The sequence below is a fragment of the Ruditapes philippinarum genome, unplaced genomic scaffold, assembly GCF_026571515.1.
Source record: "Ruditapes philippinarum isolate M1 unplaced genomic scaffold, ASM2657151v2 ctg331_1_1_1_1, whole genome shotgun sequence".
NCBI classification, from domain to species: domain Eukaryota; kingdom Metazoa; phylum Mollusca; class Bivalvia; order Venerida; family Veneridae; genus Ruditapes; species Ruditapes philippinarum.
Genome location: NW_026855427.1, coordinates 597,585 through 625,000, shown reverse-complemented (window position 1 = coordinate 625,000; position 27,416 = coordinate 597,585). Strand labels below are relative to the sequence as shown.

The 27,416-nt window shown below is 33.2% G+C and overlaps 1 protein-coding gene across 1 annotated transcript; it reads right to left on the bottom strand.

Annotated features, from left to right (window-relative positions):
• Positions 1–1,517: 1,517 nt before the first annotated feature.
• Positions 1,518–10,198, bottom strand: LOC132743297 (COP9 signalosome complex subunit 8-like). The gene is made up of 7 exons (XM_060731835.1): positions 10,040–10,198; positions 9,739–9,809; positions 5,475–5,523; positions 4,759–4,888; positions 4,102–4,209; positions 2,888–2,950; positions 1,518–2,181 (listed from the first exon to the last, which is right to left on the bottom strand). Exons 1-7 carry the CDS (start codon positions 10,106–10,108, stop codon positions 2,102–2,104), a joined length of 570 nt encoding a protein of 189 aa, XP_060587818.1. The 5' UTR covers positions 10,109–10,198; the 3' UTR covers positions 1,518–2,101.
• Positions 10,199–27,416: the final 17,218 nt, after the last annotated feature.

Below are 27,416 nucleotides of genomic sequence, written 5' to 3'. Positions count from 1 at the left end.
TGCTAATACTGTCTACTATCCAGAGAATACAGATTAAAGCAAGAAATTGTTTGAATAAAATATTATCAGGTCTTAATTTGCAAATAACATGCTAATGTTTTTCATGGTCCAGTAAGATTTAAAGCTTTATTAAAGCTTAAAAGGTCTCTGGTCAGATTGACTTGGGACTACACAGATTCTATTCAATGTTTTCATGATTCAGGATTTTGTATCTTAATGGATATTGAACCTAGTTTCTAAGAATTAGGATATTGGACTCAGTTTTCAAGAATAATAAAGATACAAGACTCGGTTTTCAAGAATTATAAAGATACAGGACTCAGTTTTCAAGAATTATAAGGATATAGGACTCAGTTTTCAAGAATTATAAAGATACAGGACTCAGTTTTCAAGAATTATAAAGATACAGGACTCAGTTTTCAAGAATTATAAAGATACAGGACTCAGTTTTTAAGAATTATAAGGATATTTGTCTAGTTTTTAAGATTTATAAGGATATTGGACTCAGTTTTCAAAAATTATAAGGATATCAGACCTTATTTTCAAGATATTGTACTCAATTTTCCAGACTTAAAATACTGAAACTACTTTTTAAGACCTGTAGGCTACATTTTCAAGACTTGAAAGGATATTGGACCTAGTTTTTAAGACTATAGGGATATTATACATGCACATAGTTTCCAATGTACTAATATATCTTCAGAGATCTCTTAAATTCATTTCATGGGACTATAAGTATTTTGGGCTTAATTTTCCTGGGACTTCATGAAATTGAGGCAACAAAACTGACATTCAATGTATGTCAAGGAACTAAGGACTAATTTAAGAATCCTAACTTGTCACAAGACTACTTGTTTTTGTATAACCGCTTGCAAACCACCTGTACACATTATGAAGGGAAGAGGTAATAAAAGTCTGCACAAAAAAAAGGATATAAAGGTATCCTTATCACAAAACAAAGAATTTCAGGATCACCTTCATATTTTTATCAAGACTGTAAATATCTCCTATGCAGACATTTACAATGGATGTCCTAATATACACACTGTGTCTAAAGTGTATAAAACTATATCTGCTGCAAAACTCATTGTTTGAATTTTGAAAAAAAAGACATCAAAAACGCTTGAATTTATGAAATATGGTAGTAAATTATTGCCTTTGCTAAATGGGTAAATCCCTACTTAAAAAGGCAGACTGATATTTTGTTTCAGACCATTTTATTCCGTTTACTTACAACATTCATGTGTGTAAAATAACAGAGGCATTTCATGTTACAATTATTTCCAGAATCCACCATATGATTATGGAAGCAATATAAATTTACTGTTGATATTCTATGAAAATATTTCATTAGATATAGCTTTATTTAGATAACCTAAAGATTTCCTGTCCAAATTTACATGCGATCCAAAAATCCCATATAGAACCGTCCAGTAATAATTTTAGTAACCATTCTGGATATAGTGATAGAAAATTAAATACCTTTATACTATAAATTCAAACAAAGTGCACATAAATTATTCTTTTCATCTTTATTTATCAAAAACATAAATATCAAGTGAATACTTCTGATTTTTTCCAAAATGATACAAGTTATAAAGTTATTATAATTAAAGTAGTCATTCACTTGCAGAATCATGGAAACATTATAAATGTACATGTACATGTACTAGTTAAGTCCACTAAATGTTTGTATTTTTTCATCTTAAATTTATGCCCTGATGCCTTAGCAATTTCCTTGCAAAGATTTTGTTCCTGCCTGTGTTGTTGTTTTTGTTTTGTTTTATTCATAATTTGCTGCCAGATTGATTCAGAATTATGTGATACATTTCAGAACAGTTCACTCATATAATTCTAAATTTTCTTTCGTTTATGATGTTTTTTTACACTGGTATTTGTGTATGTACATGTATATGGATAATAAAAGTCTACAAAAATATCAAAGTGAAAGTAAACAATGTAGATCCCAACTCATAGGATATCCATCAAGCAGGAATATTCATTTAAGCACTATGATTCTTTCAATAGATAAAGCATTGGCATAATAGAAGTGATTTCAATATTCTTCTATTTAATTAACACGTAACAAAAACACACATGATCAACTTTCCAGGAATGATACATAGTCTGTTAACACTGATAACTGTTGTTCATTGGCTAAAACTGGATCAGACTGGGCCACTGAAAAATGAAAACAAAAAATCTAGTTACTGTATAGATCAATGAATGGTTTGTTATGAAAATTATAACAATATTTTATTCTATAAAAGTTTAAAGGAGCTCCACCGAGGTCAAAAAGCCTGAAAGATAAAAAAATTGAACTTTCTACACAAATCAAGTGAAGCTTTTGAAATAGAGAAATCTGCAAAGGATGATAAAGCAATATACACAGAATAAAATTTGGTCTGACGGCAATCTGGTGCTGAAGGACCTCAAATGGCTCTTCATGCATTATTGTAGGTACAAGCAGGCACCTGTGTAGAACCACTGACCTCTTGAAGCATTGGTGGGATTTGAACCCAATGTGTTGAGAAGCAAGTAGTTTGAAGTACCTTCATTTAATATGATGGCACGTGTATATTAAATTCCCAAGCCATCAAACAAGTAAGTACTTGGCAATTTTAAAGTGTGCCACACATTGTTTTTATTGCATTGTATTATAAATCATTATAAGAAGGTATTCAAGTTACCAAGGAAAAAGCACTACCAGTAAATGATATTAAACAGCCTTTTGATTTACTACAAGTAATCAAATCATCAAATTTGTAAGTACTGTGTAACTTTTATAGCCACCAATATGATTTTAGGGGTTACTGGAGGTTTAAAATAGCAATTGTCATCCTTAATTTTCTGTCAATTAACTGAATGAAATCTGTAAATATCATACCTGGCTTTCTAGGTGTAACTAATTTTGTGTTTGGATCAGCTTGCCATCCTTCATTTTGTGCCGCTGTAAATATATAATGTACATGTATACAGTAATTATAACAACAACTTATACTTGTGTAATTTCAGTATTTTAGTTTGTTGGAAGACACCCATCTTTTTCTTAAAGACATGTCATGCTGCAGAAATGAATTTATTTATTCTTCTTAAGTAGAGGCAAGCATGTCTTTAGTTATGCTTAATAACTGGCGGATTTAAAAGTGTGAATCTGATGAAATATTTTTATGAAATTTGTTAACAGTAAAATCATGTTGTTTTCATAATCTAATGTTCTATTTTCGAAAGAGTGGCAACATAAAAATTTCTATGTTAATCAACACATATGAATTATGTTGTACACATACATTTGTAATAAAACATTCCAGAATCAAATATTAGACTGCTATTCTAAGTAGGGTTTTGACAGTTAAACAAAGATTTTTTGCATGTATTATTCGCTCTTATTTCTTTGATTCAAGCATTTTAGAACTTTTCTTTTTTAAATTTCAAACACTTATTTTTGCAGCAAATTTATAGCTTTATACTCTGTAAAGCAAAGATTTTAATGAGATGCTTCTCACAGAAGTAATGACCTTTGACCTAGTGACCCCAAAATCAATAGGGGTTATGTACTAGTTATGACCAATCACTATGTGAAATAAGAAAACTTTGTGATGAATAGTTTTCAAGATAATCAGCGGAAACCATTCTGACATTTAAGGACCCTGTGACCTTGACCTTTGACCTAGTGACCCCAAATTCAAAAGAGGTCATCTACTAGTTATGATCAATCACTATGTGAAATATGAAGACTTTGTAATTAATAGTTTATTATTTTATCCTCACATAATATTTAAATAATCAATTATACATGGTACATGTATTATTATCAATTTTATTATAGCCTGTCAATACTGCCTTGGTGTATTAAATCTTTTAACATTAATTACAATGTACATTTCAAGATCCCTCTGCCATACCATACAGCTTCAATATTGGCACCTGCTTACCTTTCACTGTATTTTTTAATAAACAACTGTGAAATCACAACTCATTATAAAAGACTCAAAATTAATTTACAAATTCCTTCTCCCATACCATTCACAATATCAGCCTTTCCTAATTCTCTTACCCATACCTTCAAATAACATCATTTATAAAAATCCTCTCCCATACCTTTTACTGCATCATTAACAGGCATGCCCATGTAGGCAGCAAATTCTTCTGCATTGATGGAGGAATATGCCTGAGCTACCAAATTAAAGGCACGCCTTCTAGTAGCCTCTGAAAAAGTTTAGCATTTATAACAATTTTAAAGTTTGTACATTCTTTAACAGGATTCTTAAATCTAAAAAGATGTAAAATTATTATGAAAACTTTATGCACACTTAATCTATATTCAGATACTTGTAATGATAAATCTAAACTGTTACCCTGAGGATTTTGTATCCTGCTTTGAATTGGACTATCTATTGTTAAAGTTTCAAAATACATTTTACTAACAAGAGCTGTCAGTAGGACACAATGTGCTCAACTATTCTCAGTGCTTGATACTAAAACAACAGCCTGTATAATGTAGAATTCACTATTAAGTTAAAAGAGGCCCTTATTCTGTCATAATCCATACATGTTAGATTTTTGGCTTTGGACAGAGACCTATTAGGCTCTTAAATAAATGTATGTAGTTTCAAACCTTTCCTTTCAGTAGTTTTGAGATACCAACTTGCACAAATAAACTAAACGGAAGTGTGAAGGCGAGGCCAATGTCTGGATTAGTACAATTGTTCTTCCTAATCTTCATATAGTCAAGTTAAAAGATGGTAGACTAAATACCTAATACAGCAGCCATGATATCTTTGTACGGGTCTGTCCACTCTTTCTGTATAGTTTCATAAATCCCAGGAAAATCTCTCTGCCACATCTTCTGTCCAACAGCCCAAAGCAAAGCCAACTCCGGGCAACCCTAGTGATTCAACAGAATATTGTAAATAAAGTCAGGTTGAACATCAACATTAACTTACTTTTGATGTTGGAAGCAACTTAATCTACCCATGCAACAAGTGAAGACTAGAATTATATGGCAAATTCTTAAAAAGTTGGATTTTTTTTAAGGTTTCCTTTTTATATCATGCTAAAATGACATCTCCCAGATATCTTTATCTATTTAAGTTGATACTGTTTATGTTAGAAGAATCCTTGACCATTCATTAGCAACAGTATGCAATTCAGTAATGAAAGGTACCAGAATGAAGTCATTTGTCGCTTTGATGCAATAAAAATAACCACTGTGGCCAACAGCCTATGTGGTCAATTTCTACCTATCAAAATTCAAAGCTTTTGTTAAATACAAAATGTAGACGATAAACACCACTGAAACCAATTACATGTATTTCCTAAATACAGAAACTAAGCAGAGAAATGGGTTACTTTATTATGTAAACATAAACATTATAATAATCTTTTTAACATCAAAACAGGATCTTTAAGTGGTGCTCTATAGCTTTCTGACTGCAAGGAGTTTCAAAGTCTGACACTTAAAATGTACTTACTGTTTTTACTTGTTGAGGAATCCTTTTCCAAAGAAATTTTGCATTACACCTGGAACAGAATAAATTCTACAATAATGTTTTACATCTGATTATACATCTTATTTTCCCTTTAAATAATTATGATTATAACTTAAAAATCCTGTGGTGGTGTGGCTGAGTGGTTAAGTTAATAGCATGTCAGAATAGTTATCTAAGGTTAGATGGCTGCATCAGGTCGAACCCTATCAAGGGCAAGCTTTTGTTCCATTGAGCAAAAAACTACACTTGTAGTCAAGCACTGGTTGGTTAAAAGAACTCATTCAAGACTTAGACTAATTGTAATTGTATAAGTTTTTAGCTTGCAACTCAATCAAACCAAATAAATATTTTGTATCACCCAAATGGACTAAAAAATCTATTATAATTAGAAAACAAATATACAATGACATTAATGTTTGCAGGGCATTTTTTTACAGGTTGGAGAAGCAGCCTTGCCCTTAATTTTGGGGGAAAATTACCCGGTATAGTTCCAAAAGGGGATGAAAAAACTTTGGGACGAAAAAACTTTATGTAAATTCAGTTATTGGGGAAAACTTTGATTTTAAGAATTTTTCTTTGGGGAAGCAGCCCTATAATGGCCCCTGCTTTAGAAGAAGGATAAAAAAAAGCCCTGGTTAGTCTATTTAAGTTTCACTCAAATCTAAATCCATGTTCACTGTTCTAAACTATACATATATAGTGTAACTGTTGTTAATCCAGAAATTTGATTAATTCACAGACACTTGGGGTGTGGATTTCTAATTCCTAAAAAATCTTAAATTTGTCAATCTCAGCACAGTGCCCAACTGCAGTTGCTAGACAAAAGAAAAAGGATTACCTGTATGTGAAAATGGAATAGAATGAAAAGTGATCAGGGTGCTTTGTTTTTCTTAGCAAACATTTTTATTTGTGTACAGATTTTCAGCCCCAAAGCACACTTTTTTACAAATAAAATAAGAATTTGCCAACGCAAGAGAATGAAACTTTTACAGAACACAGTTAGGTACCTGTCCAGCATTACATCATCTCATCAGCAGCCAATTGTATAAACGATGGTTAAAATATACCACGGTAAGTTAATAACCGCGGTATATATTGTGGTTAGGTAACCGCGCGGTTATTCCATTTGTACAAACAAATTTACCACAAGGTAACCTAACCACGCAAAACTGAAAATTTAACCATGGTAATATTACCAATGATGCACCACGATGTGACGTTATTTTCGCGGACAAACTTCAGACATCGTTTTTCTTGTTGAATAGTGCTTTTTTATATGTCTTATGCTTGACTTTGATATAATGAATTAAATTCTTTTGCTGCATTTATTGCTAGATAATGATGAAATGAAACAAGAATGATCTAATTCTAATTTATTTTATCATAAAATGTGAAAAGATACAATGTATACCGCGGGAAATTCAAAAACAAAGCCAATTAAGCCAAAGACTACATTGTAGGCCCACATTTTTTAAATGTTGTCTATAAAATTTAAATATAATATGCTATTAATCTAGATCTACTGAACAAGTTACATAATTATTCAATACAGTCATGTATGTCATATATGCAACTGCAGAGATCGTGTGCTCGTTGAACAATAATAATGGCGAAACCTGTCTTCCATACAAAAAGCTGTGATGTAATCAATATTATTGATGTCATCGTGTACACTATGACGTAGAAACTTCATTCAAGTTTACAGGATAGTTTATACGTCATTGACTAATATAAATATAAACAAGAGATCGTGGATATTTTTTTGTTATATTATATTCAATTGATTTGTGATTTTGTGTCATAAAGGAGTGAATCCGAGGGATATTATTAATCTATACATGTACTGTAGATAGAATAAACTTTTGCAGAGACACTGACAGGTAAGACCTTTCTAAATACATGTACAGTATACAGTATAGATCTTATTTATGGAAATAATGCAGTTGTTGAAATGCACTGTGATCACAAGTTGCTTGAAAATAAATGCTATGTTGATGGGTTTTTTTTTAACAATAGCTGCTTCGTCTGGTTGTCCTTGCGATTGTATTTTTGCATGTGTGTCATCTATGCAGATGAAAAACCGCGTTTTGTGTATTTAAATCCACAATTTCTTAAATATTTTCGTGGTATCAGCGCTTGGTTCCATCATTGAAGTCTGACAAGTTTTTAATGCTGTCTGCAGCAAATAAGTATCTTTTCTGTAACTCCTCGTCCGTCAAATCAGTCACCTATCTGTCAATTCGTCGGAATTGTGGGGTTGTCTGTGCTTACACGTAAAATGTCCGCCATGTTTGTTTTGGTTACCGTGCAGTTACCAAGCTTCAGTACCTGGGTTAGATTTAACCGTGGTTAAAGCGCGGTTATTGGTTTTGATATTTTTTATACAATCACTTACCGCGAGGTTACCGGGCTGGTTACCGTAACCGTGTGGTAACCGCGCGGTTAAATTGTTTATACAATTGGCTGCAGCAAGTAATTGTTCAAAAATACTGATTAACCTGGAATAAGCCTTCAATTATTGTGCATGAGATTCAAACCTGAATTCCCCAGGTATTGCTGATGGTTTTCTCGAAGGTAACTTTAAATAACAGGCAAATCTTCAAAATATATAAACCATTGAACTTGTTTAATTGCTGTGTTGCCTAGAAAACAAATGTCTCCCTGATTTGATGATTTGCACTGATGCTTCATTGGTAAAATAAGCTGTACTCAGGGTTGTCATTAAGAGGCGGCAGGAGGCCAAAATGCCTGTCTCAAATGCATTATGGGCCGCCTCAAAATTAAGAAAACACTCTTTGTTATGCATGATAAAGACAGAAATGACCGCCTCAAGTTCAAAACAAACCTTCTGCAAAAAATGTTAATGACAACCCTGTACAGTACTGGAGGAAAACTATGAAGGAATGAAAACTGCTAGGATCTGGAAACCCCAACTGCTATGCTACCACTGCAAACCAGCATAACAATATTATTAGACCCTGCATAAAAATAATTGTTTTTAACAAAACAGTGTTTATTTGGTTCTATTGATTTATGATAAGTTTACTTGTGTGAAGGGCGGCATTCGTTAAATATATCCTCGATTGATGTATATTCGCGGTATTAGGCACATTTGTGAGAAATAATGTGGAAAAAAGATAAATAATAAATTATACACCTAATGTTTGCTTACAATTGGCCTTTTTCAATTTCAAGTCAGTTCAAGTTTCACCAACTTACACTCGTATTTGTCAGTGGTAACTTTAAATAATAAGCGTCTGTCATGACCGCCGCCATATTGGAACTGTATGTTAATTCGCGGACGACTACAAATACGTCATTGTAGGTCAAATCAGTGCACATGACAAAAATTCCAGTCACTTTAAACTGAGAAAATATCAATTTTTCAGAACAATGTTGATTTTGTATATCTATTTCTTATTTGCAGTTTTATTTTGTAAACATGTAAGTAGTAAAAAAAACAAAAACAGCCGATAAATTCGATTTTCACCTCCCCATATGACCCTCATTTCCGGCAAAAGATTTAAGTAGGTCAAGTGCTTGCACATTGTAATCTAAACCTGTGATTACATCTTAAAGTTTGATGATGACATAAAAGTTATTCTGTCAATTTTATTTTGGTCAAATAGGCTTAAAGTTAGACCTAATTAATTTTTAAATGAAGGAAATGACACTTTTTGCGTTAGCTGATATGGGTATCCAAAATCGGTCAGTAAATTTATTCATAGCCTCGGTTTGGGAAAAAAAGCATGGCCGACTGACCTTCACATCTTGAAGAAATTTCCGGAACTGGGAATTGTTCGACAAACTTTTCTAAGTAAATAAAAATGGATTACTTATAAGGTAGATATTTGGGCATAAGTAAAATCATGTTTTTTTATACTTATTAGAAAATAAACAATAAACTGCCCATTTTTGTGTGATTTGTGATGGTTTGATACACGAAACATATGTAGACACATTTTGCGAGAAATATTACGTCATTGTCGGGCAGGTGCGACGAGATTTTACGAGATTATCCAAGTGTAAACAAAATCCGCAAATTTATATACACCGCGATTTTACATACATCGACGATATACATTATACTAAAAAGACCTAGAGCATAATTTGTTTGGCTAGTGCTAGGCTTGACAATTTTACAATATATTTGGATTTTAAACAGTATTTATCTGGATTTTAAGGTGTTTGGGGCTTCCCACCTCTAGCATCTGTGGAGAAAATAGGTAATTTTAACATTACTTACGTGTCATTTTGTAAGAGATAAATGCACAGCAATTTTCCATAAACAGTTGTATTTGCAACGCCTCCTGCAGCCTGAATAATAACATTTTATTAAAAAAAAACGTATAATCTGTGTAACACAAACTACATCTCTAGGACAGGTTTTCTAAATTCATTATACTATTTGAAAGACACTACCTAGCATAAAATTGACATATTCTCAGATCGCGAAAACTAGTGACAAAATGATAAAACTCCATAATTCTGTTTAATTGAAATTTAGTTAGATATTAAACACTCTGGAATTTCTAATGCCAATATACCTCAAGTTCCTGATTCTCTAAGTCTCTTGCAAGAGCAACATAATCTGTTATTTGTTGCTCTGTTTCCATTTTTGACAATTTGTTGTTTTTCTCGAATCTACCCCAAAGAATAGAATTTGACCAAAGAACATTAAACCCTTTGTTGTTTAATGTGGAGTCAACAGTGAAAGAATTCAAAGTGTGATAAAATGATCTAACAATGTTGACCCCATTCAATAATGACTTTCAGCTCAGCCAAATGCAACAACTGTCGAGTTTCTTTCTCTCATTTCGTTTTCAAGAACTGTGTTTGTTGAATTTAACAGAAAGGCACCAACGCATATAAATTACTGGTTTCATAGCAGTTTCCGCGTCCAAAATAGTCCATTTTTACCAGTAGGACACCTATGTTACTTCATCAATTCATATCTGTGAAGTTCCATGCGCAATAACTGAGACCCTATTCCGGGTAAATTAATAGGCAACAATATATTTGAGAACGACGCGGGTTCTGTTTCTTTTGATAAAATCCACAGACACTTTGGGTGTGGAGCTCAAAACGCCTTTAAAATCCAAATAAAATGCACATTTGTCAACTTCACCACATGTACTGACCATATATATACCTGTTTATATATATAAAAAATAATAAAAGCCGTTTTGAAAAAAAATCATATTTCAACGTCTATAATTATACATTATTTATTATTATAGACGTTGAAATATGATTTTTTTTTCAAAACGGCTTATATTAATTTTTTCATATATATGATCAGTGCATGTGCTAAATTCATCCTAAAATTTCTTACTGGTACTGAATTATATTCACACTAGGAAAGGTCCGAAAAACTGCTATGAAATTTTGAACTTAAGCGAGAAAACGTTATATCCAGGCCTATATTCTAATTAAAAAGGAAAGTTGAAAACATGGTTACACTGGACAGGTTCTTAACTTTGTTCTGTCAATGTTTTGTACTCGTTCGTAGGCAGATTTTTATTTTATTTGTTACAAAGTGCGATTAGGGGCCGTTAACTGCTATATAGGAAACCAGTACCGTCTTCCGTTAGACTAGCAACAAAAACAAATGCATGTGTAAATAATATATGCTTGAATGCTATAATAAATTGATAAAACAAAAGAGAAGGAAACTTTAAATCATAAATTTATCCAAGCATTTACGTATTCCCACATCCAAATCGATATTTAAGGGGATTCGTTTGATAAAAGTGTCTGTTTCTCAATCCAGAGATCATTGGTTCAAGACTTACTACTATGTTTCTTTAAATTTCACCAATACATGCTAGTTCCAGGAAAAGAATTTGAATCTTCAAGCTTTCATGAAATAAATATGTTTCAAGTAACTCGGTATTTTATGATGAAGATGCATCTTTTGTTTGAAAAACTGACCGGGTTAATACTGTAAGGGTTTAGATAATGGCCCTGGTCTTTTTTTACCGGGGATTTTCTTTTTCTATAAAAATGTAAATCTTTCGAAAAACCCACAATTTTTGGTTCCAACCTTTTACCACCATTTTTTATCAGTTTAAGATTAGAAATTTTCCCTTTAAATTTTTGGAGGTTCATTTTTACAGCAATATAAGGCACAGCTACTAGAGCTCTAAGCACGTAGCCCAAGAATTATGGAATCGGGAGTTCCGCGTGGTATGGTAGTTTTTCGGACCGACTTTATTCTTTATATAAAGTGTACAATGTTTCGTAATAAACAGCACTATTAACTGTTGTCAACCGTTCATACACAGTTTGTGTAATTCCGTTTCGGATTATGAATTTCATCAGTTTAGAGGGTTCTTCTTTACAGCAATATAAGTTCTATTTTACAGCTCTAGCCCAAAGAATATGACCTCGATAGGCCCAAATGGCATGGTCGTTTTTTTTATAGGTGAATTGATATTTTTCTATATAAAGTAAGTATGAATTTTCTTAATAAATTTATACCATTTTCTTGTGCGAACTGTTAAAACAACATTTATCTGATTTCGTTGTGCATTACGCTCTGGCATTAGGTTGGAGGTTCTTCTTCACAGCAGTATAAGCCACAAAGCGCTAACCAAACGGAAATGGCCCCTTGAGGCCGACATGGCATGGTTGTTTTAAGGACCGGCGATATGTTCTTTCTGTTTGTGTATCTTTATATCGATTTTAAACTTTGCAAACATTTTCGCAGAGACTCAACCCTTCTGAAACTATGGTCTATATTATTTTAAATTGGCACGAAACAGTGTTCTTACAAATTTATAAAAACGTGATACATTGTAATTAAAATGAACACGATGAAAATGAAACAGGTGTAATAGTAATTCTGAAAATTGCACAGGGGTACGTCTCATTGAATGTTCACAAACTGTATGTTTGATAGCTGAAAACATTTATTACATATTATTAGTATTAGAATTCGCTGTATGGTTTCAGAGGAGAAGATCTTTAAGAAAAATCCATGACCACATGGCCACGACATAGTATCTCGTGTCCACGAGTTAATAACTCGTGGTCACGACATAGTATCTCGTTCCCATGACTTAATTATCTCGTGGCCACGACTTAGTAACTCGTGGCCACGACTTAGTAACTCGTGCCCAAGAGATAGTATATCGTTCCCACGACTAAGTAACTCGTGGCCACGACATAGTATCTCGTGGAATTTGATGTCACTGTGATTACATGTCATTCGTTTTGTTAACACCGTCTGAACAGTGTGATTATTTGCTTAGGTTAGCTGTTACAATTGACGGGGACATGTTTAAACATATACATTTTACTATACGTGTTTGCAAAATGTACGATTAGTGTGATATAGAACAAACTCACTTTATATCAGATACTTTGAAATAATCAAATTGCATATGTAATGTAGTTATGTATTTTCGTCATAGTTTCTTTTTATAGCTTTATAACTTAATTATACTTAAATATGCAGGAACAAATTCCATTGTAAATTGACTAGCCTTTCGTTTTCGTTTCTAGTTAATTTTGAACCAGTGGACATTGTTTTTTGTCAGTTGTTTATACTTAATAATTGTTACTATGAATAACGATTTTGTCTGACATTTTCGATCTTCATTTCTTCGTTTAGACAACTGTGAGATTCTTAAGGACGCATTTGCTATTCTGATTCTGATTGATCTGTCCATATATTTCTATTTACTGTCTGTAAAATATTATTAATTTGTTACATGTATTATGCTCTTCAATATTGGAGGAATAAAAGATATTATTACGGGATAAATAAAAACACACACACACACATGTCACCTTTGTGCCACCGTAAATTTCTTATTATGATATTGATTTTTATGTTTGATCGTGTTTAAACTTAAAGAAATGATCAATGAATTTAAAAAAAAATGTATTTATAATTTTTTTTGTGATTGATAAAATCAATTTTGCCATAATATGGTATAACGTAACTCCATATACTACTTGGTCGTTTTATATAACAGTTATCTCTCTTAGATTATATCAATTTTCGTTCAGCACAAAATAATAATCTTATGCACCACTTCACACCTTTGACCATCTCCGAATAAAGATAACCCTGTAAATAAAGACCACACGAAGAAAACCTTCAAAAAAAACTTCTTATGAATTCGTTTTGGATGGACATTGTCCATCGGTTTAAAAGTATATACATTTGTATACTTATAGGCGGTGCTGGTTTCTTTAAAAGTATAATTTGTATATGTTTGAACCATTTGAATTGACAATTTCAACTTCACGAATCCATGATATCAAATTCATGAATTCCCGATTTCAACTTCACGAATTCACGATTTCAATTTCATGAAGTTGAAATCGTGAAATCGTGAAGCTGAAATCGTGAATTCATGAAGCTAAAATCGTGAATTCATGAAGTTGAAATGTCCCAACCGGTCTTTCGTAGAAATGCCTCCAAAAAGTGAAGTCACCTATAAATACGTGGTTTATTTGTTAGCACACTAGACCGGCAATCCAGAGGCCCGTGGTTCGAAACCTACCTCTGGGGCGCCAGTTAATTCGTGGGTTATTTATTTTTCTCTGTTCTTGATCAATATTTGGGACATTAAGATGGAAAATTAAAGTTAGTACATTAAAGATCCTGGTCACACTGCACCCATTGTTCTACCTGGCCTGGCTCGATACTGAGGACACATAAGGCTTATCACTCTTGACTCCAGTAGAATAGAGGTTAAAGGCCCATTATGCCCAAGAAATGCTTTCACTCTTTTTTTCTCAAAATCTTGTTTTTTTATCTTTGAAAGTCTTTTATAGTTTACAACAAGTTACTCATTTTTCAGTTATCTGGACTGTCTTCTTCTTCTTCTGTTGTTTTTTTGTAATTTTGACAATTAGTATATTTATAGGGATTTCGAATGGAAGTCAAAATCTGTTTTGTTCACATTTTGCTGCTTAAATGATTGTATGATTATCATTTTACATTCAGTGCTGTTTTATTCAGAAAACAAGCATCTAACATGCTCTAAAACCATTATCTAAACGTTATAAAATTCATGTGAGTACATAGGCACCCGTCGTTAGGCGGTGGCGATCATTTATTCATGTAGCTAAGTACGCCAATGCATGATTCTATTTTTATCTTTGATAGATTTGTTCTATTTATATATATATACGCTCAACTTATATAACAAATAATCGATTGAAATGCTGCTTTAGAAATGCTCGATTATCTGTGCGGTTTGAATCTTTATAGTGACCTAGTTCATATACAAAATCAATAAACTATCAAATATATAAGCTGCCAGTGCACTTAGTTCATTGGCCGCCAATACCCGTTTATCAAAGCGCTGTGCTGCACTTTACATTGTCACTCGACATTGGGCCGTACAATGACTCATGGAAAGCATTATTTCATTCCTAGTACAAGTGACACCTACACACACACCCTCCCCGACATGTGTGCACTGCGTATAATACATGTGTAGTCTTTTTCTGAGAACACTAATAACTTAAATACAACAAAATTACATGGAAATTGCAAACTCAGTTTGATTGAGTCTGTACATGAGGGATAATGAAAAAGTGCAATCCCGCCCCATACAGCACCGGTTTAAGCGGTATTCAATTTTCAACACTTAAAAGTACTCAAATCAATGATCCTAATAGTGCAACTCACTTGCTGTTGCGATGTATAAATATCTGCAAAAAGTGGGTCGGAAGTCAGTCCAGTCTGCACTTTAGTCATGTTAGTGCGGTTTGACCAAATTCTTTTCCTTCAGAGCTCTAACTTTAAATTTTATCTTGTTATCCCTAAAATTTATGAAAGTTTCAAACACAGAAGCTGGTCAGGTCGTGTAAGACAGGTTTTACTGTAATAAATCTCTTTAAAGAGATGATCTTCAACATTTTTTTACTGATTTACTACCGTATTATTTTTAAGCATTTTTCTTTTTCAAAAGTTTGACAGTGAAATATATTCAATATCACTCATTATGGAAAACGTTCTGTTTCATTTTTTTTAAACAAAGCGTTAATTATAATAACAGAATTCTTGTCCCCTCCCCATTTGTTAAAACCTTACTTAATTTTGTGATAAATTTGTAAAACTCATGCAAACATATGATATTGTTTTGGTTTTATAATCTACAGACGCTTGTAAGAAATGTCATATTTTTCCTTTTTGATATATCTGTTTTCAATCTAGAAAACAAAAAACATATATATGCAAACATTTTGTTACAAACATAAGCGTTATAAACAAGTCGTCATATGATCTACACCTTTAAAAAAGAATTTAAACTTTTAAAATAAAAGTTCATTGACCGTCCACAGTAATTGTGGAACCGTTCCGAACTATGGCTATTGTTGCCCAATTTAGAACATTCATAACGACCTGTTTACCTTACATGAACTTAAATTCGTCACGATAACCTGATATGACCCACCATGTCAAGGTGCCCATTATATACATGTATTGACCTAAGGTGGATCGAGTTAAAGTACATTTCCAAATGACGACTTTTAACTGTTTTAAAACACGTTAACTGATCATACGCATTTAAGTAACAATAATACGTAATTATTACAATTCAGGAGCACTTTATTGTGTGCATTTTATGCGTTCTTTCATGCAGACGACAGCAGGTGATTGAAACATATAACGTTGAGATGGCCCCTTAGTTTACTTAGGTCATGTCGATCCGCTAAAAGATGTCCTGTTAAACTCTCAATGAACTTGTGTATACGACGATGTTTAGAGGTAAATGCCTTTTCGAGTGTTCTTTGCATTAGCTAAAAAAAGAGATATTTTATGAAGGAAACAATTAAAAATGCGGGCTGTGTTGATAAATGTACATTTCAACATCTCACACGTTACACATGGAACCGGGACAGATTCGTGTTGTCAGTGAATGGTGATGCCAAATCTGTTGTCATTTACTCTCAATGTCTGTACTGTACACTGTATACATATCTTAGAACTGATTGGCGATAATTTATTATAAAAAATGAAATAAGTAAATAAATAAATAAATAAATAAAAAAACAAAAAACAAACAAACAAATGAAATGAAATTAATTAATTACAATGTAAATAACGAAGAAACAGAGAACTCTAATTAGGTAAAGTGTAGGGTTGGTGTCCAAGCGGATTTCTTGTCACTCCGTAAACCCTTGGTTTTTTTCTGTTTGGACCCTCCACATACCTCGCCCTAACCGTTGTACGAATTAAAGTAGGGCGATTATTTAATTTGCTCCATTCCCCCCTCCAAAAAAAGATCATGAATGTTTGTTATGACATCTGATGGCCCTTCAACGTTTAATAAAGGCTAATTAACAGTCAAATTCTCTAATCGACCTTACAGTTGATTTTTCGTTAAAAAGCTAAAAAGATAATAAAGATAAAACACACAAAAACAGGGATCACGTTATCGCGGCATCGCTCACAATGTTCAGATGACGAGGATGATGAACGTTTCAACCCAGACATGTCGTCCAGAAATAAATTAATTTGATTCATCAGATGTAAGGTTAATTCAGTCAGTAGGATGTGCAATCTTGCCCTTACACGACTTATTGATTTCTAACTTGCCTTGCATCTTATCTTGCAGTAAGAAGTTGGTTTCTTTATCCTACTAAACTTCAGGTAACCTTTTTGTCAAAGTTATCCTCTTCATGCATACGGCGCAGACGACTGATTGATGATAATTGCCCGACATGTGAATAATACTTCCAACAATTTTTTCATTACAGACTCACATACCATTTGTTTTGTTTTGTCTATAGGCAAGTCATGAGTGCATGTATTCTGTGTTTAATTGAGAGTCCATCTGCCCGTTAAAGCACAAAAAGCGGCTTTTGCTGTCGAATACGGACTCCGGATAAATCAACAGTCACGCGAAAGGGTTAAGTGGTGGTAATTTACCTCCATGAAAAATGCCAAAGATATCAACTTTGAGCAGCCACTGTACGGCGGCCAACGAGAACCAAGGGTACAGTTACCTTAGACAATAGTCCCGCCTCCCTTTCTGTGGCAGGGACTCACGCATCCTAGTACACTTACCTCGTTGTCACTGGCCACTCCCCTCAGCTTTAGTCAGGACAAAAATAAAATTCGGGACACCTTGCAGATTATCCATAAACCTAACGGGAATATGGCGGAAAGGCTTGAAAAGTTGCGAATGTAATAAATAAATAAATAAATAAATAAATAAATAAATAAATAAATAAATAAATAAATTATATAAATGAATAAATAAATAAGCCACAATTTTCACATTATTTATTTATGTAATGTGTGTAAAAGTTGGGTTCATTTGCTTTATCTCTGACATTTTGTATTTTCATTAACGTATAATATATAGATATATATTATACGTTAATGAAAATAAAAAAAATGTCAAAGGAAAAAGCAAATGAATATAATATGAGACTGGTCATGACAAAACCAACATAGTGCGGCCAGCATGGATCCAGACCAGCCTGCGCATCCGCGCAGTCTGATCAGGATCCATGCTGTTCGCTTACAAACCCTATAGCAAGTAAAGAAACTGATAGCGAACATCATGGATCCTGATCAGACTGAGCGGATGCGCAGGCTGGTCTGGATCCATGCTGGTCGCAAAACCATTATGTTGGTTTTGTCATTGCAAGGCTCATATATATAAAACAAAGTTAACTTGCGAATCAATGACGTACTTTGAGGAGTTTTATTTTTCTTAAATAATCAAGGTTTATCTTCAGTTTTAACCTTTCGCCCTTTTTGAACTAACGTATTATAAATATAAATGCTATCTTTGGTCAGGTGTAAATGAGGACAGTGTGATGGTTTCAAGGACCTTTCAGCTTACCTAAACAACACTTTATGTCCGCAGCCCCTTGATTACAACTTAAATCATTTGCAAGTTGTCAATAAACTGCTTATGTATTACAGGAAACGACATAGGAGTGCCCAAATTCGGTCCTGAAAACGAATTTACCTTGTAATACGGTGTACTTATATCAAAAGTCAACCGAATTGTAGAAGGTCATATCATGTCTCGCCGACTGCCCAGGGGGTTTTATTCATCGTGTGGTTTGTATGGATAGTGCAAGATACATTAATTTTCCATGTCCGGTAAAATCCACACCGTCCTTTGCAGTTGAAAACCAATGATCGCCTAACATATTTATACTTGCATACTTATTTCGATATGACATAACATACTAACTTCTGTTGCAGGATGGCGTACCAGGAAGACATATTTTATGAACGTAAACAGCGCCAAAGTAATGAACGTGCCACTAAAAACATGTGACTTAAATGTGATAAAATCATTTACGGGACGACTTGAATTGCTGAGGGAGCAAATCTACCCCATAGTACACCATGTACAAGTTTATATCAAATCCATGCAATAGCAGCTGCGATTAAGTGTCTGGCTGGGCATACCACAGGCACGAGTATCGGACCTGGGATGAAAATATATGACCAGATTGATAATAAAAACCTGTGTTCATCTTAAAAGTGTCAAAAACCAAAAACAAAAAATTGTAAAAAATGACCCCCTTTAAAATATACTATAAGTTAAGAGAAGGCCGGAAACTCCAGATTTGTGAGCCTACGAGCAAGGGATTCATTTCCCGAGCCGTTGTGAAAACAATTGGCCAGACAATTAAAAAAGACTTTTATCACTATTTCACGTTTGTATTAAGCTTCCAAATGAGACCGACCCCAAGTCTCTAGCCCTTCCCGTTCATGAAATATCTATCGGGAAACGAGCGAATTCGTGCTAAAAATCGTTGGTAGACAGAATTGCGGCACAACGATTCGGTACGTAAACATAGACTAATACATGTTTGTCAGCTGAGTACGGGTCTAAATCACTTGAATTTACTAAATAATATTACTAAATACATTAAGTTGGACCACTCACACCCGTCAGTAGCATCTGATACACGTAAAATTCGAATTTCAAACCTTTCCACGGTATTTAGATTCCTTCCAACGCCATTGTCAATCAGCTGTTCGATATTTTGTAACGAGTCTTCTGATTGGCCAATAGCAACGAAACCGCAACGTTTCACACAAGGATGCATAATGGCGTAGAAAGCGATTGAAAGACCGTGTAAATGTTTGAAACTCGAATCTCGTGTGTATCAGGTGCTACTGACGCTTGTGAGTGGTCCAACTTAATGTATTTAGTAATATTATTTAGTAAATTCAAGTGATTTTGACCCGTACTCAGCTGACATACATGCATTAGTCTATGTTTACGTACCGAATCGTTGTGCCGCAATTCTGTCTACCAACGATTTTTAGCACGAATTCGCTCGTTTCCCGATAGATATTTCATGAACGGGAAGGGCTAGAGACTTGGGGTCGGTCTCATTTGGAAGCTTAATACAAACGTGAAATAGTGATAAAAGTCTTTTTTAATTGTCTGGCCAATTGTTTTCACAACGGCTCGGGAAATGAATCCCTTGCTCGTAGGCTCGAATCTGGAGTTTCCGGCCTTCTCTTAACTTACAGTATATTTTAAAGGGGGTCATTTTTTACAATTTTTTTCTTGGTTTTTGACACTTTCAAGATGAACACAGGTTTTATTATCAATCTGGTCATATATTTTCATCCCAGGTCCGATACTTGTGCCTGTGGGGCATACGTGGTATAAGTATAATCACTGACGCATAAACTTTTCACGAACCATCGCATTTATTGCGCATTTGTATAAAATTTTAGTTTATGATGTCTCCATACTAAATTTATTGATTTTTTTTCAGCATAATCGGGCCAATATTTACAAATATGAGACCCTTTTTACATGATTTATTAAGTGTAGAAACCACACACAAGTTTGATTACTTCAACCTCAGCTGGTTCGCTTTGGTAAAGTGAACATTTTACTTATCGTATGTGCCCGCTTTAATATAGTGACCATTTCAGTTTAGTAATAAGTTATCGGATGTGCCCGAATAAATCTAACGAAATCTCAGGGTATATTCGGACAATAATGTATTTTCAAAGCCCACACACACATACTTAGCTCAACAGGGAAAACCAGATTTGAAATCCAAGGATCGCTAGTTTGATCCTTTGGCAAGGCGAAGTTTACTCCGTGAGATCTCGAGCGCCGAGTCTAATGCCCTTGTGTCTCTCTCACCGTTGAAGAGATAATACTTGGTCACTTGCGTATCTAGAAATTGGAAATCACTTGTTAGTTATCTAGGAAAGCCAATTAGGTGGACTGACCGCAAATATAGGCTAAAATGTGTTAAAGCCGGCGTAAAAATCCTACAGCCAATCAAACAAACAAACTGTATTTTTCAAACGAATTTATTTTGGTGATCTTTACCGGTTGTTATTGTTTTTATTCAATCAGAGAGATTTAAAAAAAAATAAAATTTGCAGAAGTGTGTTTTTGCTTTTCGTTCTTTTTTTTCGATTGCAGTTAATGGGGTGTGAGCTTCCAAATTACGAACATCAGTCATGCAGCAAATCAAGCCCGTTATAAATGACTGATGACAAAAGAACAATACAAAGGTCCTTACTGTGGGAACTCTTAAAGCTGCATGCCTCCAGATGTGCCAAAGAAAATCAAACTTAGAGAAAAATTACAAATATTTTAAGAGAAATAAAAGGATTCGAGATATTCAATAACTGACGATTAATGTCTGATTTTAAAGTATTTATCACCATATTTCTATACCGCGTGACAAAAACTGCGTGATTAACACAGTCAGGGCTAATATGCACATTTTGATCTCTTTTTTTTTTGTAATTTACGTAAATTTTAAGTGATGTCTGCATTGAGTAAATTACTGTCTTTCTTCACTTAACAATACATTTATTTTACTTTTATATAGACTTTTTAAAATTGTCATAAACATTAACATGAATCTGGAGGCATTCTGCTTTAATGTACGTTGAAGGCATATCAGCAAAATCCTGGGCTATTTCATAAACAACAAACACAGATTTACCGATCGCACACTAGTTATTAAACAACTGAAATATTTTTGAAAAATGTTTTTTTTTAACAAAATACACATTTCTCTATTCAACTAGATTTAAAGTGTATGATTTACACAATGAGCAAATTATCAAATAAAAACGGATTTCATGATGGGCACCGCAACGTAAGAATGTACATGTACTCTGGTGGATTTCTACATAACTTTAGTGACGTGATCAAAAAGAAAAGTATAAAATATCAGTCTATTTTGCAGTGGCGTTTCCTGAAGAATACATCAAGTGGAACATTTGCAATGCAGAAGGTAATATATCCAATTTACCTTTTAAAAAAAAAAAAAAAAGAAGCTAAGTATGTAAGACGTTCATACCACGATCAAGTCTGACGTCACGGTGCCCACGTAAGAAAAAAATTAGGACATCATTGAAATGTTAATTATCTAATACATACATACAGAATGATATATAAACATATATATGGCACAATTAGAAATCAGCACATTAGTTTCTCACCGGTATCTCATAAAATGATAGGTTCCATGACATTCAACATGGCGTCTCATTAAACACGTAAAATCCCTCCAGTAAAGTCAAGCTGCATGCCTTCAGATTAGCCAAAATATTTCAAGACAAGAGGGCCATGATGGCCCTGAGGTCGCTCACCTGTATATAGGCCCCCACCCCCATCCCCAACGTTGCAGGGCCAATTTAACCCAAGGGCTTTTATTTGCACAAACTTGGTAGACACCCATAAGAAAATGTTTCATGCTAAACATCTAAGCTCTTGCTCATTGGGCTTTTTAAAAGAAGATTTTTTTAAAGTTTTTACTATACACATAAAAGTGACATATAGTTAAAAACAATGACACCCCTGGGGCCGGGCCAGTTTTGACCCCAGGGCTTTTATTTGAACAAACTTTGTAGACACTTACTAGAAGATGTTTCATGCTTAATATCTAAACTCTAGCTATTTGGGTTTTTTCAAAGAAGATTTTAAGTTTTTGCTATACACATATAAAGAAAATCAATGACCCCCGGGGCGGGGCCAATTTTGACCCCAGGTCTTTTATTTGAACAAACTTTGTAGACACTCACTAGAAGATGTTTCATGCTAAATATCTTAACTCTAGCTATTTGGGTTTTTTCAAAGAAGATTTTTTAAGTTTTTGCTATACACATATAAGGAAAATCAATGACCCCCGGGGCAGTGCCAATTTTGACCCCAGGGCTTTTATTTGAACAAACTAGGTAGACACCTATTAGAACATGTTAAATGCTAAATATCTTAGCCATAGCCCTTTGAGTTCTTTAAAAGAAGATTTTTTAAGTTTTTACTATATGCATATAGGGAAAATCAATGACCCCCGGGGCGGGGCCAATTTTGACCCCAGGGCTTTTATTTGAACAAACTTTGTAGACACCCATTAGAACATGTTTCATGCTAAATATCTTAGCTCTAGCTCTTTGGGTTCTTTAAAAGTGGATTTTTTCAATGACCCCCCGGGGCGGGGCCATTTTGACCCCCAGGGCTTTTATTTGAACAAACTTGGTAGACATTCACTAGAAGATGTTTCATGCCAAATATCTAAGCTCTAGCTCTTATGGTTTTTTAAAAGAAGATATTTAAAGTTTTTCTTTCGGTTGCCATGGCAACCAGAGTTCTACATGGAATTAAATTCTTTGAACAATTTTTAAAGGTGACCACCAAAGGAACATTCCTGTGAAGTTTGGATGAAATTGGCTTAGTGGTTTATGAGGAGATGTCATTTAAAGTAAAAGTTTACGGACGGACGGACGCCGGACGGACGCCGGACGAAAAGCGATCACAAAAGCTCACCCTGTCACTTTGTGACAGGTGAGCTAAAAAAATCGAACTTGACAAAAGGTACTTAGATTTTAAAGGTACTAAGATTTAATAATGTTCATGACTGTTATGTGAGATTAATAACTGTTTTTGCAGTATTAATCCATACTTTTTATTGCGTTACTCACGCAGTAAGAGCTTTTTATCAGTATATTTTGACCTCTTTTTTGGTTATATATGTGGATTGTAAGAGTCAGTTTGCAATTTGTAAGTTGCATTCTTTGCCCATTTCACAATATTTTACTTTTAAATACATTTTTAAAATATTAATCAAAATAAGCATAAGTCTGGAGGCATGATGCTTTTTACCAGTAACACAATTTCACAACATATATAATTATATTCGTACATAAACAAAATATAATGAAAACATATACAATTATGAAATATTGACAGACATTTTTAAACCAGTAAGAATCTAATTGGATGAGCAAATTTCAAAAATTGAATAAAGAACATTTCTATAAGTAAAAGAATGATCGTCCTTGACCTTCAAAATCATTCTTCAAGCAATAGCTCAGTAATATCATAGGGTGGCTGATCACGTGGCTATAAACTGAAAACGTAATAAATGTCACGTGATCAACCACCCTGATGACACAAATCCGACAATGCGTAGTTTTTCTTGCAATGAAATGCAATTAACAAAATTCTAAAAATGCTTACAAAAATTATTTCATTTGTATTAGTTTCCATAGCACGCGTTCACGTTTACAACACCTCTGTATTTTTGCAACAAGCGATGTTTCAACAAAACCCTCTTAAATTAATAGATACCGCACAAATTTTAGGCAGTCGTTTGGTAAGACGAACATGAAAGCGTTCAGTGCACCGTGAACATTTAAAGACGCAATACAACAAACGTTATGGAAATATCAAGAGAACAGCAGTAAAGTCGTTTGCACAGAAAGAATTGCACCGATAAACATACATTTATTTTACACAATGCTCCTATTATTATCCCACAGGGATTAAAGGATACATTGCATATAAATGAATCTGCAGTACGGAAACAGAGTAAAAATGCTAAAAGCGGAGTATTTTATATATATATAACCCGTATGCTTTGAGTGATAAATTAAAATTTTTAAAATTTCTATATTATATACTAGCTATAATGACTAAGCATATAAAATGGATTCCCTTAAAATGACAGTGTCAGTTACTATAAGAAGTGTTATTTTGAAAGATGCATCTATAAGAAATCGCCTAAATTACAAAGAAATATTGGCATAAATAAATGATTAGATTTTCATACGAAAAACAAATGTTCATCATTTTGAAAATAAATCAATACGGATCCAGGTCAGGTGATCACGTGACTTTTCCTTACGGATAACAAATGTCACGTGATCACCCACCCTGCTAAAAATTATGATAAAACACAGTTAAAAACATAGCTAAAAATAGCATTTTCATTGATTAAGCTTTACGGAAATAGCCGAACATTTTTCATTGGGTAAAAAAGATATTCATCCGCGATTTGTGATTGTAACCTCATATTTTTATTGACTACATTAAACTTTTAATGCACTGTAATTCGTTAAATGCATACATTAAAAATTATTCTTTATTTTAAATTGCTGGTTTTTAAGCAGTTCTGAGTGAGAACTACTTTGCGTTGTTAGGTCTGTTAGGAAAATTTGTGTAAGACCGTGGATGTTAGCTATGTATTTACTGATCTTGCGATCAGAAAATACAAAAAGTGAAAATTATCGTTATGGCACAATAAGTAAACAAAATAGCACGTTTAAAGTTCACGTGCTGCATTTCTCTTTAACTGCAAACTATATGCAATTTCCTATGCAATATTCACAAATTAGCAATGATTTTAAACGACACCGGGTTACGTACATTCGAAAGAATGAAAATAAAATATATTACAACACAGCCTAAGGAGAAAATCACATGGGTTATTATCAAATCAATGTTCTTCCGCTTCCGGTTAAATTGTTATAGATTAGGAACGGCAACTCTCAGAGCAAAATGAAAGTATTCAACAGCAATCTGTCTGCTTATAAACGCAAACAGTCAATAAACGTGTGCTAGTTATGTAATCTCTGTAAAAACACACGACAATCTCTCTCAAAATACAAATAATTTCTCTCTAAAATACATGCCAATCTCTCTAAAATTACAAATAATTTCTCTAAAAATAATTAAAAAATTCTAGTAATAATGAACGTAAAATTTGTGTTAAGGAATGATCTCTAGAAAGCAATGGGTGAGGTAGATAAACGATTGAAGTATTTACAAAGTATGAATTGTTCGCAAATGACAAATTTTCTCCCTTGACTATTTTTTATTATAGTTAATTAATAAACGCAAATGAGTTGATTTATAAGTAAGAGCGAGATTAAATAACATCTCATAACATATTCGATGATTAATAAAATGCGCATAATTTTATTACTATTGGACTGCACTTAGAATAGTTCACTTTGCTGTATCACGGACTTTAATTACAAGGATCGGAAGCTATCGTTAAAGGAACTCCACTCAGGTTTATAAGCCTAAAACATAATATTTTAATTTTTCACAAGTCGTATGCCATGTTTCATAACGATCTTTAAGCACATTAAATCCTTTAAACTTATCAACTAACTTACATATTGTACAAGCTATGATATATTTGTTATTTCATACTAAATATTAAGTATGGATTTTGTTCCGAAATAGAATTGTTAGTATGCGGATCTTATAAGTTAGTATGCGAATGTACAGGGACAAATTTTTGTCGTAAATTTGATTAAAATCAAAAGGGTTTAAAAATATTAAATGAAATCAGATATGCCCACCAAATTATCACTTGCATTTCCCACCATTTATGACGATAAACATTCAAGCATTTTCCCAAATTTGACTATTTCTATGTAAATTTTACCATTTTCCCAAATTTGACTATTTCTGTGCACATTTAACCATTTTCCCAAATTTGATTATGTGCACATTTAACCATCTTCCACATTCGACTTTTTCATTGCATACTGCAATTTGACCAAAACCTTACATACTTATCCCAAAAAGATTGAAATTTATCAGTGTTTATTTTGTTTTAAACATATCAACGTTTTCAGTGCAGATTTACATATTTTTCACATTTCATTTTTGAAATTAACAGAAACTACTTAGATTAAAAATTATTTTTTTTTGGCACAAAATGTTTTAAAATTTTCCATCTCAGTTAATTTTACAGAATTTATAATGCTTAATTACTAATATTTTCTGACTTGCATCATTCAATGCACTTTTACATATTTTCATTTCATTTTGACTCTTTGGGAGCACAGCTATGAACATTTGCTGAGTAACATAATACATATATATTAGTAGGTATTTCATTTAATACTAATGGTCAGTGCAGAATTTTCTGTTCACCTTGAAATATGTGAATCCTAAGTTCAGCCTAACAACATATAATAATGTAAGAACAAATCGATAAAAAAGCTACACAACTACCATAAAATGCCCATATTAGTTTGTACAATTTTAAACATAAATAATGTTTTAACCCATAATCTGCTGAACCCAATAGAGGTAAGCCACAAGTACACAGCCTGCCAGCCTCTACACCGGTGACGTTTGACCAGGCTCTACAACGTATACTGTTTACTGACGGACTAATTTTACATCTTAATATGCCAGTTAACAAATGCAAGTTGGAAAAGTATTTTTAAGAAAATCAGCAAGTTAAGAGATAAAACGCATCAATGCTAATGAATTCATTTAACCATTGGAGTTTCAGCAGCGAAAAATATTTTTCTATCCTAGCAGTTTATATAGAGGGAGGCCAGTACGTATATCCATACAGTCTGTTTTTGCCTGCTGGAAATTTGTCCTTTAAGTCTTGAAAATCCCTCAAAATTTCGCAATTTACTATTCTAAAGTCAAAAAGCTGGATGAGTCGACTTCACGAATTCATAATTAAAAAATTGAGGTCTCTTCAGACATAATTTTCTAAATTAAAAAAAATCATATACTTAATGGAATCTCGCTTTAAACGATACCTTACTGCTTTATTCAACATGATTTATAAAAGCAGCATGTCTACAGATCCATGCTAATTTGCAAAAAAAAAAAAAAAAAAAAAAAAATGAATACAAATTATTCTAAAAAGTAAAAGTTTATCCAA

Excerpts from the sequence above, each read along its gene's own strand:
- LOC132743297 (XM_060731835.1), bottom strand. The coding sequence starts at position 10,108 with ATGGAAACAGAGCAACAAATAACAGATTATGTTGCTCTTGCAAGAGAC. Across the intron at positions 4,889-5,474 it reads TTCCTCAACAAGTAAAAACA|GGTTGCCCGGAGTTGGCTTT; the intron begins GTAAGTACATTT and ends TTGAATCACTAG. Across the intron at positions 2,182-2,887 it reads AGTTACACCTAGAAAGCCAG|TGGCCCAGTCTGATCCAGTT; the intron begins GTATGATATTTA and ends TTCATTTTTCAG.